At 40.5% G+C, this 15,740-nt stretch overlaps 1 protein-coding gene across 5 annotated transcripts in view; it reads left to right on the top strand.

The window, feature by feature from the left end:
- Window positions 1-15,740, top strand: part of LOC147740927 (uncharacterized) — a 364,072-nt gene that overhangs the window by 146,404 nt on the left and 201,928 nt on the right. For 3 of the 5 annotated variants that reach the window (XM_086936051.1, XM_086936065.1, XM_086936058.1), the window contains one exon: window positions 2,987-3,091. The exons of the other annotated variants lie outside the window; for them this stretch is intronic. In XM_086936051.1, the coding sequence (XP_086792177.1) occupies window positions 2,987-3,091 (105 nt within the window). The remainder of the gene's footprint in view (window positions 1-2,986; window positions 3,092-15,740) is intronic. 5 annotated transcript variants of the gene reach the window in all.

The raw sequence follows: 15,740 nt of genomic DNA on the forward strand, positions 1-15,740 counted from the left end.
GGACTTCGAGTCGCTTTTCCCGAAGCGCCTCTGGGTCAGTTGGTCTGCTCGCGCTCCTGAACGTTTCCAGACTGATGACGTCCGTGATTCACAACGGACTACTGGAACGCATTGCTTTGTTGAAACGCAGCGCTTGAAGCACGCAACGTCACGGCCATTTCAAGAATACTTTTCTAATTACTGAAACGCATATGGAACGCAACGCAGCACGCAAATTCACGGCCATTTTGAAATTGATTTTCGGATGATCAGCTGTTCTGCGTTAGCAGCGTCAGCGCTCATCGAGCAGTTTTAACAGCAAATTACTTCTGACACCTGTCAAGCAACAACTGGCGGTTTAGAGTCATTTTCAAGGAGTATTTATTGCGAATTCAGTGATTCGCTCACTTTTACTTAAAAATAATAATTTTGAAAATCCAAAAGTGAAGGTGTGGTAAGCTGGTTCCTTCTTCAATATTCTATTTACTTCAGTGATGTGCACACTCTATTTACTTCAGTGATGTGCACACTTTATTCCTTAATTCTCAGTGATGTGCACACTTTATTTGTTTTGAGAAGTGTATATTGCTATTTACTTCAGAGATGTGCACACTTTAAATTTAAATTTTCAGTTTTGCTGGTTTGTTTATATTTGTGAAGGAAATGGCCAGCAAGGGATTTCAATTGAGGAGTTTGTACAGCACTATTAGGACTTGTTGTTTAATCCCAGTACCTAAGTATGAGTTAAATCAATGGCTGTTCAAATCAATTCAAGATAGACATAAGATGTTACCACACTAACATCATGATAGAGCAATGTTGCTCAATAAAACAAAACCAGAAACCAGGATATATTGTCTGAAAATTATTATTAAATTTCAAGGCAAAATATATGTACAAAAACATATCCTCTGGGCTAAAACCAATCAATCATTGAAATACAGCAGTCTGGACTTTAAATTTGGATATTTCCAAGGAAAAGGAAACAAGACCTTGATTATCCTTATTGTATATCTATGTATGCACCCTGCACTTTATGTTCATTCACTGTTTTTGTACATATATTTTGCCTTGAAATTTAATAATAATTTTCAGACAATATATCCTGGTTTCTGGTTTTGTTTTATTGAGCAACATTGCTCTATCATGATGTTAGTGTGGTAACATCTTATGTCTATCTTGAATTGATTTGAACAGCCATTGATTTAACTCATACTTAGGTACTGGGATTAAACAACAAGTCCTAATAGTGCTGTACAAACTCCTCAATTGAAATCCCTTGCTGGCCATTTCCTTCACAAACCTTGCCCAAGCCCGCAAGGGTATATTGGGTTGCTCACCCTTATATACATTATGGTTTGTTTATATAACTGGTTGAAATGGCCTCTTCTCAAATCTGCAATCAACCTTCTATATTTCTACAAAGATCAGGGAAACCGAATCTAAGGTGGAAAAAATGGTTTGACACATTTGAAAATTACATCGTTGCTATTGATGGTACTAAGTTTTCTGCTGAGAGGAAGAAAGCCATTCTTTTCAGTTATTTGGGCACAGCTGCTATTGAGATTTTCAAGAACCTTATACCCATTGCACCACCAACTGATGGAGGTGATGGATGGAATTTTTTTGTTGAAGCTGTTGCTAAATCAGAGAAGCGGTTGGAGCTGATCTGATTTAGACGCTTTGCTCTGTGCTCCAGTGGGTCCTTGCCACAACCAATCTGCACACCCTCAGCACTTAGGGCCACATATACAAATAATAGGAATTTCAATTTCCTAATTGCAATTCTTACCAAATGTACAAAAATGTGCAAGTCGTAAATACCAACTCCTAGTGGAACGTAAATCGACCTACCTCATGAATATTTTAAATACAGCTCATTTGTCTTAAAGGAAAACTGGATATATTCAAAAAGTAAAAAAATGAAACTTTGCAGGATATTTTTTTAGGAGTAGGCGGTGAGACTACTGCCTGCTTTTAAAAAAAATAATTCATTCCCAAAGGAGAAAGGACCCCATTGCGACCCCTTACCGTTTGCGAATGGGTTAACACCTCCTTCAAGGAATCAGCAAAGTATTAATTTTCTGCAACCGGAATTCGGTTGCAAAACATTATGAATCCATCCCATTCAGATGATGTATTTTGAAGGGGTGCCCTGAACAGACTCTTTCTAGAAAATTCAATCACAAACACAAATTGTGATGAGGTGATGTGTGACCAAATCACAACCTGTGCTTTGAACTGATGCAAAACCGTTTTTGTGGTCCTGTTTTCAGTGCAAAAATGCTTTCTACATATGGCCCTCAGAGAGAAGAAATGACACAATATTGACTGATCCAGAAGTAAAATGGCTAGAATGTGGGGACATGATTAGTTTGCTATAAGAGTAGATTACTTCTCTTGCTAACTTATGCAGTGAGACAGTACATATATCATCTTGATGCGTTTTTGGATTTTGTCTAAAAACTTTGTTTTAAAATCCTCTTAGGGACAAATATGTACATATCATTGCTTCAACTATTTGTATATGTAAGATGTTTGTAGCTTTATAATAGCACAAGCACGTAGTAATTTATTTTATACAAGAGAGCCGTAACTGATATATAGCTACATTATCTGTAAGATCTGTAGTTTGGGAACAAATCGGAATTAGCCTCACCTTATTGAATACTTTTAGGTAAACACAATGTATTTTGATAAATGTCTTGGACTTGTGATTTTATAGCTAGTATTTTAGTAATTGTTGTAGCATAATTGCTAAAAATAATTTAAGAAAATTATTTGATTTGTATGGACAAAATAAACTTTTAATATGATTGATTAAAAATACTTTTTGTCACAAATCATTGCTAAAATATATTCAAACATTATGTGGATGCATTCGCATAATTTGTTTAAAGTAAATGTTCAAATTAATCTTTCATACTAGTATATTCATAATTATTTGAATCCCGTACAATAACAGAGCAGACTGGTTGAAACATGAAATGCTTATTTCTTTTTTCAGTTTTAGGAATCGGGGTAGTATACTTCAACATTGCAGCAATGGTGATCTTTCCAATTGGGATTCCTCTAGCCATCTATGTTTGTTGCTCTTGCTGCTTCTGCCAAGGTAATATGCTGCATGGGTATTTTGTGTGCGTGTAACAGAGAAGTGAAAGTAGAACGATGCCCTTTACTTTCCTATGCCACTGATATAAGGTAGTTAATTCACAATTTCCTGCTTCTCAGGCACCATTCCCTGTAGCACACTGGTGCACTCATTTTATATGGGACTGAGGCGGGCACATCCACCATGGCACATTCAATCAATCAATCAATAAGGGGCTGGTAAAGTGCAAGTACTCCCCCAGAAGGGTCTCAAGGCGCTGGGCGGAGGGGCGCCTCTCTTGAGTGCTTGGATCATCCAAAAAGCCAGGTCTTGATGTCCTTCCTAAACTGGGGCAGTTAAAGTGATATAACAAGTATTACACAACATAACACATCCCCCTTGGAACATAATTGAAAAAAAAAATAACTTGTAACCAACACCACCCCCCACCATACACCAAAAAAAAAAAAAAAAAAAAATGAGAAGGAGAAATCAGAGAGGAAAACTTTCAGAAATATAATCAGCCAACCAAACAGGAGGTCTTTTCTCACGTCTAGGGTTCCTAAAAACATTTGCCACATCTTGACTGACCAGACTAGAAGAACTAGAGGCAACAAAATCAGAAAGCTCACCACACCTATGCAAACTTGAAACATCCGGTACAGGAAAACTAGAAGTATCAGAAACTACATCCTGACTCATGGTATCAGGTGGCAAAGAAGAGCTAGCACACAACAAATCAGAGGATTTCTCTGAAGAAACTAGAGGAGAAGGACAAACTTGAGGAGGAGAACACTTAGCAACCCTCTTGAGATTCCATATACGACCATCTGAAAGGCGAACAGAATTATTTAAAATTTCCACAACCTGCATAGGTTCATAAAAACGACTTAGCTCCTTAGGAGATTTACCAGGTTTCTTAACTCTCACCCACTGACCAACAACTAAATCAACATCCTTCACATGATGCTTTGAATCGTACCAAATCTTGCTCTTGAGATGTGAAGCTTGACTTTTTTCCTTCACAAAATTTTCAGACCAATTAACCACATTGGACTTGAACAACCATCCAGGTGTAAACTTCGTTCGTGGATTTCTACCACGCATAAGTACAAAAGGGGGAAAACTTGTAGCTTCACAAATTTATCAATATCAACATCCATGCCAGGCCACCAAAATGAAGTTTTAACGGTGCGTTTAGAACGGACAATGCCAAAATGCTCCAAATCTCTGCTCCAATATCAGTCAGAATAATTAAAGTAATAATACAGCGGTTCCAAGGTATAATGAAGAAAAAAAAATATCCATATCCCATCCTCATCGCCAGTGTTGTATTGAAGAGATGACTCTAAGTAGGTTGAATTTAGTTTATTATAGAGTAGAGCAGGTACACAGCCAGCTTAGCAGTCAGTATCAACTGAATAACATTGGAACACATTGGAAAGAACATTGGGTAAGAAAACTATAAGGTGGAATGTGGAATTAACACAGTTAAAGTGATATAACAAGTATTATACAACATAACATATATGTTTATAGCAGCTCTATTTTTTTTAACTAAATGCCCGCAGAAACTCAAACCTCTCAGGGGCTTGAAGCACAGGCTTCTCGGCTTTGCCAATGTCTGTGTTTCTGTGTTTGTCTGCAGGAGGACTGCCCAAATGAAACCTTAGAGGGCGCTATCACATTTTGTTGGTGGGCGACAACAATATTACTGTTTATATCAACCTGCCTGCATGGACATCGTTTCACCAAAATGCTAGGTGTGGCGGAAGTGACATCACACACCTTTTGAAAGGTCATATGACCTTTCATCCTGAATCTTCCTAGGAAATGCCTTTCACTTGACCTAAACAGTAATTGTTAACACAGAAGATACATTATAACTGTGCCATCATTAATAGAAAAATAAAATACATATGTCTTTTTTGGATCCACTTATATTAGGGTGCTGACCATTGTTCCTTCTGTGAAACCACTGTGCTCGGCAGGCAATGCTTTGTGCTCGGACTCACCATGCAGCTCAGTACTTTTCTTAGTGGCATTCAAAGGAGGCAAGGCGTCCCATCAATGTAAGATTGTAGTGAATGAGATACCTTGTTTCAGTGCGCTGTAAACTGGGGGACGAATAGTTATATTTGAGAGCATTGAGACACAGTATTGATTTTAAAATAGTTCAAGAGGAACTATTTGAAAACTTGTGGCCAATTAGCTCTCCATTCAGATCAGTTCCGTGCTGTTATGCTGAACGTTCTGTATACTGTAAAAAAACTCGTCTTAGATACATTATTTGTTACGACTGTTTGAAATTTTCTTAGTCTACTAATAACATCTCTTAAAAATGACCGAATTCAGAGGCGGTGATTTTATCAACCTAGAATGGATGAAGATGTGAGTGAGCCTTGGCGGGATTTGACCATGTTGCTTATATATTAGATTCGGATTTCATTAGAGCAAGCTTAGCTTACCAAGCTACCTCAACAGGTTTAAAAGGGATTTTGGTTTATGATGCCATGCTTTCACCAAGCAAATAGGTGTTTATTATCATCAGAAAGAAAGCGCACACTTGAACAATTCAATATATGAGCTTAATCTTTATGTTTTAATACATTGTGGTGAAGTAGTAATAGATGTCAAAGCATGATTAGTTTGGAAAGATTGCTCTATTTCAGGTTCTAAAAGCAATATCTTAGGTATATCAAATTTCCTGAGAAATTTTGTTCATGGAACTAACATCTAAAATCAACTGAAGGCAATGGGGTCTGAGATTGTGCAGCACATCTCTTCAATATGCCACTTTTCACTAGCCTGCAAAGAGAGCGAATCAAAGTGAGTAGATGATGCATTTCCGTGCCCTAGCACAGGGATAATCACTCACAAGTAGGTAAAGGAGAAATGTGTGAAAAGTTTCAGACTTGGTTAGGCTGCCATTCCTAACCACTTAGAGTGGATGGATAAGTTAATTGGAAGGAGAATCAGTGTTCCTTAGTCAGATGCATGAGGTTATACCACATGTTTTAATGTAATTTCAAGCCTATAGAGATCTACTGTGAAGGATATGAGCTGAGCTGCTATACCTTTATCAGCATGGGACCAATATACTGTCAAAGGGGCATGATCTGGTTATGATTCATTCTGAAGTGACGGTTTCTTCAGTTTAGTAGAAATCTGAAATACAATACGAGGGACCCTGCAGGAAGTGCGTCTTTAGCAGTCCATCCACAACTCTGAATGACCATAAATCCATTCTTTAGCAGCAGCCAGGCTCCACCAGGGGAGAAGTGTTTTGCAAGCAGGGTAGGAGCAGGGAATCAATGGTGAAATCTGTGCGTGACTTTCAACAGACATCAAATCCCTTCCTGATGGCCTTACGCATTTTGGGCTCTGTCGCCCTTGTTCACAAGCCAGGAAAGCACACAGGACACTTTGGCAGTTCACCTATTTTTAATCATAATCAAGTCACACGCCCCCTATGGGCGTGTTAGGTGTGCTGTTAATTACTGTATGAATACACAAAAGAAGCATATGAATGTCATATAACTGCATGAATGCAATGATGTTACTATGCATCAACACTTGGATGGAGTGATATGCATGAATGCATAATACAACTCTCAATTAATCGAAAAAACAACACTGGACCGTTCAGTAAATATAAGCATGACAAGAAATGTTTTGAAATTGCAAATAATAGCTGTACCATTGTAAACTGCTACACAACTTGGCAGGACCTTATGAAAAGACAAAAAATATATCACCCAAAAACAAGCACCTTAGTGTAAAAACCACAGTTTCGAGCTGCAGTCCTATATACTTATTTAAAATCTATACATTTCAAATTTTATATGACATAAATATTGAGGACTATTTACAAAAAAGGTTATATATATCAAAAAAAGTGCTTAAGTAAATTCACAGTGCAACAAAACCACCTAAAGAAATTATTTCCCAATGATTGTTTAAAAAACTGCACTGTCCAGAAACCTGAACAGCTGGCTTAGATTCAGAAAAAAGACTACAGAATCCATGAAACAGGTGCTTAGATATGAAATTCATGTATATACAAGACATGTGTGATTCATCATTTTGTCTTAGATAATCTAACAACAGAACCATGATTGTAGTATGTGTATGCTAAATACAGAGTGTGTGTTAGCTAGATCAATACTCCTACAGCAAATTGTGCATGTCCTCTGTCGCATTTAACCCATTGGGTTGTTTGCTGTCGAGCTTAATGATATACTGCGTTTCCAATCGGCGTAATAGTTTTGCACGGTCGCCGCCACGCCTTAAAGGAGCAACAGCATCGATGACATAATAAGTAAGACACAACAGATCCCTGTTGTGCCTGCTGTTGAAATGGCGTGTGCGGTAATGGGTAGTGTTCTGTCCAAATGTGCATGCTCGACACGAGGAGCATTTGTGGAAGCCTTTACCTCCAAACCATTGAGTGACCATAGGTAATTCAGGGCTGGATTTTACTAGCTTACGGCTCATGCTAAATGCACGCCTGAATGTGATCACAGGGTCTATCGGGAGTCATATCTCGTAAGACACCATCAGTTTTTAAGACTGCCCAGTGTTTATTAATTATGGATTTGATCTTGCGGTGCTGTCTACTATACGTAGTTATTAACCTGGTAGTGTCCGATATGGCATCATTGTCAGGGGATTTGGGTGCCAATAAAGAGTCTCTAGATCTTTCTTTGCTCTTCTGCAATGCATTGGCTAGACAGGTTTTGCTGTAACCTCTTGCCTGTAATCTATCCAGCTTTGCACTTGCCCCCTCCTCAAACTTTTCCTGTGTGTTGCAGATTCTCTTTAAGCGCAACAATTCGCCAAACGGAATACTCATAATGACGTGTTTGGGATGGCCACTGCTGGAATGTAATATACTGTTGCCAGCAGTGGATTTCCTGTGTAGGGAAGTAACAATCTTAGTACCTTTGATATTATTAGAAACATCAAGAAACTCAGCCGATGTGGTGCTGATGTTAGAGGTAAAAAATAGATTGAACTGGTTCGTGTTGAGTGTGTTTACAAAGGTTTGGGCACTCATAACATCCCCCTCCCATACACAGAAAATATTGTCAATAAAACGCATCCAGTACTTGATGTGTTCAAAACCAGAAATGCCTGGTAAATCCTGCTCCTCCCACAGCCCGACGGCAAGCACGCGTAGCTGGGGGAGAAGCAGGATCCCATGGCTACACCGCGTATTTGTCTCCAAATTTCTTTTCCAAACAAAAAATAGATGTTATCTAGGCACCATTGTACCAAACTGCAAATCATTTTGTTATGGCTGTAGTACATACAAGATTTATGTCCCAAAAAATGTCTTATACCTTCAATACCTTTTGCGTGTTCGATATAAGTGTAAAGGACTCAATGTCCAAAGTGATGATACACCAGTTCTTTTGCCATGTCATGGCCTCTAATTTGGATAAAAAATCACCTGTATCCTTGATATAGCTAGGCAACGATTGGACATGCTCCTGTAAGTAAAAGTCGATGTATCGTGAAATGTTCTCACCCATACTCCTGATCGCAGAGATAATGGGTCTCCCCGGTGTTGGATCCTGCATTTTGGGCACCTTTGGGATTAGGTACATATGTGGTATGACTGGATGTTCAATCAATAGAAAAGCACATTCAGTAGCTGTAATTAAATTTTCTCTTTTGTAAGATAACAACAGCTATTTAATGTTCTCCTTTGCGTGCTTGTATAGAGTGCCATTACTCCTTATGTAACAGTTGGCGTTTTCCAATTGTCGTTTGGCTTCAGTGATGTAATGTTCTTTTTGCCACAAGACAATATTGCCCCCTTTGTCAGAAGGACTCACGATAATCTCTTGATTTTTGGACAATTTGGCCATTAGATTATTATACTGCTTAGTTTGGAAACTGGACATGTCTTTATTAGTGTGGATTTGTTTGTTGAGTTTTTTTAAATCCTCGATGATGCGATCATGATAAATGTCCACCGAATCCTTTGGCATGACGGGGACAAATTTGCTTTTGGGTTTAAAAGGACTTTCACCAGCACCCTTCTGTGGAATATCGATCTCACGTAACTCACTCTGAGTGTCAGGAACATCCGTGTCGGTGTTTGGTGGTGCTGTTGCGCTGTTAAGTTTACATAGCGTTATGAGGGTTCTTGCGTCATTTGCTGGAACTAAGGAAGGACCATTAACTTCATCAGCCCCCTCAGTTGGATCAGTTGAAATAACATTAGGTTTAGATTTGATTGCATGAAATTTCTTGAGTTTCAACTTCCTAATGTATAGATAGACATCAGCCCTGGTGTTGGTATAGTTGAAAGAGCTCTCAGGACAAAAATTCAGGCCCAATTTAAGAATTTGTTGTTCGGCTGTAGTTAGTGTCACGTCCGATAAGTTGACAATAGTGCTGGCATCAATCACTGTTTGTTGTTTTTCTTTTTGAACCATTTCTTTTTTGGTGGCTGCGACTATTTTTGCACATTTTCTTCTTGCCCTCCGCCTTGCGTTTTTCCTCTTCCTGCATTGCGCGACCGTGTCCGTGGGCCTAGTGCTTGCAGTTGAGCCTCGACCAAAAAATCAATTTCTTCGCCTAGGTCGAGGATGGCGTGTGGGGAGTTCTCCTCTAACAGGCTTGACAGAGACCCGCATGTGCTGGATGTACTAGCCAGCGAAATGGTTTCTGTTAATGATGTTTCTTGGTTGTCCAGTGTTCCAGCTGGGACTTGCTGAACCTCTAACGTTTGAGGTTTTGATGCTGATTTTTGTATTTGCCGCTGCTTCTTAGCCTGATTGTACTGCGTGCAAATGTATATATTTGTCCAGTCTCATAATCATTGAGATCTCTTGCAAACTTGTTTATTTTGCGCAACTTAATTTTATCTTCGTTTTTTTTAAGCGCTCGCTGATATCTTTGCGTCCTCTGGCAATCACTGCTTGTGTTTCACCGTCTGTAAGAGCATGCAAATCTTTATTGATCTGTTTCATCCAGAAGTACAGCACGATCCAGACTCGCATATTTTATCAAGAGCTTGATTAGATTCATAGACGCTCGCATGTTCAATTCCCCCCATTCTCGTAGCATGTTGGGATTGGGGTCCACAAAGCTTGGAGCCAGCATGATGCGCAACCCTCTCGGAACTCGCCCAACCTCCTCATATTTTGTAAGGGATTTGTGCTCCCATCATTTTGTAATCTCTGAACGAGACTTCTTTTCTAATAGATTTAGCATTTTTTTGACATCTTGATTATCTGTAGTGGCGGCGCTGGCTTGTGCTGGCTTGCTGCCTAATCCTCGTGGCACTTGTGCAAACAAAGCGTCGTGCACAGATTTCACCATTGATTACGTGAACCATCTGTGAGGCAGCTTCACAAGGGCAACCTTTTTTTGTGTGATATATATATTTATATATATACATATATATATATATATATATATATATATATATATATATTTTCAGCAATAACTTCTCAAAAGAGAAAAACGCGGCACACTACTTCGTTAGTTGAATTCTTGGTTTATTTTCTGTAGGTTCCCCACCTACGCATTTTGGACATGAAGCTGTCCCTGATCACGGTAACAAACAATAGTCCATCATTACTGTTTACCTTAAATGACTGTAGACACCACATGGCTATTAAGATGCATTGTGGGCTCAGTAGTTTATGGATCAGTGTAATTCCAAACAATGCACTGTGAGTTCCCGGATCGCGGCATTTACGCGACACAATTAGAGCTCTTTCAGTGATTTTAGAGGGTGATTGCCAATGCGCAATATATTTGTCCAAGGGACTATTAATAATAATGTGGCTAGTTTCGCTCACGTTTTATAGCGCAAATTATCACAGCTCGGGGAGTAATGGACTGAGTGTCCATATTCAGCAATATTCATGATATCGCCGAAATGATCGCTTTGGTGATAAACCTTGCTAAGAGCAAGTTATCTCAGCAATAATTTCCGGTGATGCTTAGCGATAAAATATCGCTGAGAATACAGCGATGAAAAATGTGTTGCTAAGCCTAGTTAGCGATAAATATCGCTAATCATTAGTAATATACCCCTAGGTCCTCCAAATTACCTCAGAATCTTCGAGACCCTTTGTAGGAAGGAAGCTCTTATACTGTTATTGACCCAACAGCATCATGACACTGAGCGCCCATTATAGTGTCTTTCAAAAACAATGATAAAGCAGCATGTAGCATGCATACCTCTCAGTTAATGTCAACATTGGTGCTGCACTACTGAAATCATACAAGGGATCTTCCCAAGTGTAGCAGTCACAAAGTGTTTTCTTCTGAAATATTGGGTTTACATGTTGTCCTGCAAGACTATTGTATCCAGAATATTGGCTATTGCAATATGGCGATGGCAATGATATATACGATAGCCTGTACTATTCTTAACTCCACACCTAACTATGGAGACATATATCGCCATCATTAAGGAAAGCATAGTAAATCGACATTGTCCTTAAATATTGCTACATATACATGGTTCAAAGTTTAGTCATGTAAGGTTCTTTTGAATTACAATTGTGATCTGTCCTTTAACTTATTATAGGCTACAAAAACCTTTCAATGTGCAGTCAAAAATAACATAACACCACAAACCCATGCCTCTTAAAGATGGGGTGGACTAAGTTACATGGAAATGGGTTTATTGTCGACTGTCCAGTATCTTCAAAAAACAGACTGCCCGACAATTTTACAGGCTTTGGAGTTTTAAGCCACCCAGCACTTACTCTGTCATGGAGTACATCACCGCTATCCCTGTAGTTACTTCCTTGTCCCTGTTGCATGCAGTCACCTCCATTCATTACTGTTTGTGACCCCTTGTGCACCCTGTTGATTCTTTTTGTTTCATTTGCATGATGCACGTTATCATAGCTCTTTTTTCTGGTGTCTCCGGTACTGTGAAGGCACTAATATTTCACTGATTTAAAGTTTACTTCAACACTCTCTGTTTGCACATGCAATAGACATGGGGATTGATGCTATTCGTTCAATTTTCATGCCATATACCAAAATCATAGCTCACAGTCCTTGTGTCATCAATCTCTTGTTTGTGTTCTCCTCCGAACTCTGGGGCCGATTACGATGGCAGGCAGACAAAATCTGCCTGTCATCGCTGCTGGAAAAGGTACCGCCAGCCATAGGTGCGGCGGTCCCACAAAACGAATTAGGATGCGCCCGCCACACTGGCGGGCTTATCCTGTATGTTTACATTGTGGCGGGTGGCAGCACCTGCCACAATGTAAAAATAATGTTTTACATTTGCATGTACAACCTGGCAGGCACTGTGCGGTGCCTGCCACCTTGTACATGCAAATGCAGGGGGGTACCATAGGTACCACCCACGGGCAGCACCCCCCCACCTCCTGGGGGCCCGCCAAAGTCATTTTCCACCTGTCTTTTTGCGGCAGGATCTCCGCCAGAAAAGACAGGCATTATAATGCCCACGGCAGTGCCTGCAAGACACCGCCACCTTAGCCCCATTGTACCTGGTCCCGGGTGGAAAAGGCCCCCCTTGCGGGACCACAGCGGACGGTGTTTCCGTCCGCCGAGGTACCTTTCCCCTTCCCACCGCCATCCTAATTTGGCAGTGAGAATTTTACGGGTGATGGTGGGAAGTACACCACCGCCGGGCCGGCGGCCCTCACCGGTAGCCCAGCGTTGGCAGACTTCCCACTATCGTAATCGGCCCCTCTATCTTTGCTGTATCACGCTTCCTCCGCTTTCACCTCTTTTCACTCACTCCTCAGTTGCTCTCACTCCTGTAATCCTAATTATTATTTTTTGTATTTACTGCTAAACCAAAGAAATGCTTTTGAGCTAAGTTACTAGTCTATTTCAGATCGTGAATAAGAAAAGGGCACCCACTTCATTGAAATACACGCAATCAAATGATGCCTTTTTATTGATATTCAGTATGTTGTGAGAATGAACTAAAGACACTGGCAGAGACAATAGGCCACAAAGGTGAGTGCTATTGACTTTGCATGATATCGAGCTCTGCAGAGGAAGCAGACTTCACTCAGTCGAAGCTCTCTGCACAAGTGGTTGGTCTGAGCTGGTTCACTATCAGCTGCAGGTGAGTCCTGTTTGTACTCAGATAATTGGTTCAGCTATGTGGAATCACAGGGGGCAATTTATAGTCTGTACCTCCTTAGGCGAGACCTATTGACTTTGCCAATGCTTGGTAAAGCATCCCATCTATCCAAATCCCAGGTCATTTTTGCTTGTTGGATACTTTCTTTATAAAACACTTGCATTTGTTTAGTTAGGAACATATCCTTAGCTTATATGGCGTCTATCAGGGCCCGCTTAGCCTTTCGGCACCTATTGTTAAACCAGGATCCTGTAGTCCCTTTTTTCGCCCTACAGGGAATCTTTGGAGAAAATATACCAATCAATTTGAAAGTTAATACTGCATGCAAATCTGCAACTCTGTTAATGGTTAGGAAGATACCCTCTGCTAAGACAGACTCTCCCATTTCTAAGACAACCTCTCCGATTTCTAAAAGAGACCGGATGATTGTTGTATGTACTGTGGCCAGTTTATCGGGTAACTGCTAAATTGTCCCCCACCTTATTCTTCTTCTTTTGTTGTTGGAGAGTATTAGTCTATTGTCTAAGGGGATGCAGCTGACCATGTCATTTCCAAAATCTGGCATCTCCAGTACCATGGTCAGAGCGCTCTGATCCCTGTTGTGACGCAGCAGGACAGCGAAATCAACAACCCTTTGCCATACCATGGTCTCCACTAGGATATAGTCCAGCAATGATGATTGACCTATTCTATTGAATGTTTACTTCCCAGGTATATCCGATTTAGTACTGCCGTTACACGCTCTCAGAGAGTGAGTCAGTGTGACCGAATTGATCTGGAGTGCCAGCGGGGGCCTTGCCTCAATCGGTGGGATTTGAGGGTCTGGAATTAGCCATCACAGATCCTCCTCAGTAGGAGTTGTGTCAGTGGACTTTACTAGGGGCTCAAATCCCCCCTACAAATAACCACACATTTGGGGGGACAGTAGGAATAAAGAGATTCAATTGGTCAAAAGTCGGGGATTTATTGCTCAAGCTTCCAAGTCGTGAATAAACGTTAATAAAAGCGATCTTGAGTTTAGGGGAAAATTAAAGTGCCACACACTGGATAACATTAGACAAGGGATTCAACTGTTCACCTTTGCAGCCCTGATGAGAGCCAACCCGGATACATAGGCCCCCAGATGGTCTTGCCCTTCCCCCCGAGATAGCAGGGACATTAAATGAAGCAAACCCCACCCACAGAGAGTCTTCCCGTGCCCAGGTTTCCTGGAATATGCATACATCATTTTGGTCCACAAAATGCCCCCAATCAGGGTAGGACAGTTTGTTTTTAAGACCAGCAACGTTCCAAGATAAGATCCTTAACTTATGACCTAGGTTAAGTTTGTCAGGGGTGCCATCAAAAGTATAAATAGCAGTGGTTGTATGTCCCTCATTTGTACTGGGGATAATTCAGTAATACCTTTCCTCAGTATGCTGTTAGAAACAGGGATTAGGGCAGATGGAATTGCATGCGACTCATCCCATAACCCTAGTACACTAATGGTCGTATGTTGTGTTACTATTTCCAGCTCCTTTGATTTTGTCCCTACACTTAGGCGAGTGTCTGACCGCAACTATACTCCTCTAATTGTCTTACAGATCTCAGGGCTCTAAATCCATGGGCGGGTCCTATTGTCATTGTATATCAACCAGACTCTTCCAGGGGCCCAAATCTATTTGCTACTGGTACATTAAATAGCAAGAGACTGGGAGGCGGGTGGCAGTGGCCGACAGTTTGAAGTACCAGCAGCCACCTGCCTTGATCTGGGCTGCCATGCACCCTAGCTGTCATGTGGCAATGAGAATAAAAATAGTCCAGTGAAAAGGCCCTAATCCCTGTTGGTGGGTCCTGGGGTCTATATTTCTGATTTAAAATACTACAAACAGTCTAGGGATTTTTGAAATTGATAACTACACAGCCCCCTTGTATTGTCTTTTGACCGCTTACCACCCAACTAACTCTACTGACCATTAAGACTTCCCCGTCATAGCGGAACTGTCTGTACCTTGCCAACTAGAACACACATTTATTCCTGAGGTCCAATTTTGTCTCCCTCTGGCCATTTTTAATTTCTGGTATTCCTGTCATTATAATTACATACGGAGATGTAGCTGGGGGTCATATATAGTGGGCAGGTTCGATACCTCAGGTCTAAGACCTGAACACTCCTCACCTCATCTCTGCTTTCCATCAACCCTTGTGGAGTGGAGTTGTTTATGTTTTCATGAAGGTGTTTTAAGTACTCTACAAGTGCCAAGCCGCTTTATTGTGAACACTGTGACCATGCCCGTTTAGACCTCTTTAATTTTTATCATGTGCTGTTTTGCAGATTCCTTTTATCTCTTTTTATTAGAAAGTGTCAAAGTTTAAACACAAAAAGAAGTGTTAGGTTCATGTCTTCCTTCTATCTCGGCTGAAATATTTTTGTTGTTTTTGGCATGAGTGTTGCCATTACATCCCTACGCTTCTAGTAGAATCTGATCTGTTTTATTATTTTTGTTAGAGGAAACGATTTTCTATATGTAAATCGAGATGATGCACTTATCATCCTGTTTGCTGAGTCTTTCTGGTGCTTCA

Source organism: Lissotriton vulgaris, chromosome 1_1 (genome assembly GCF_964263255.1).
Source record: "Lissotriton vulgaris chromosome 1_1, aLisVul1.2, whole genome shotgun sequence".
Lineage (NCBI taxonomy): Eukaryota > Metazoa > Chordata > Amphibia > Caudata > Salamandridae > Lissotriton > Lissotriton vulgaris.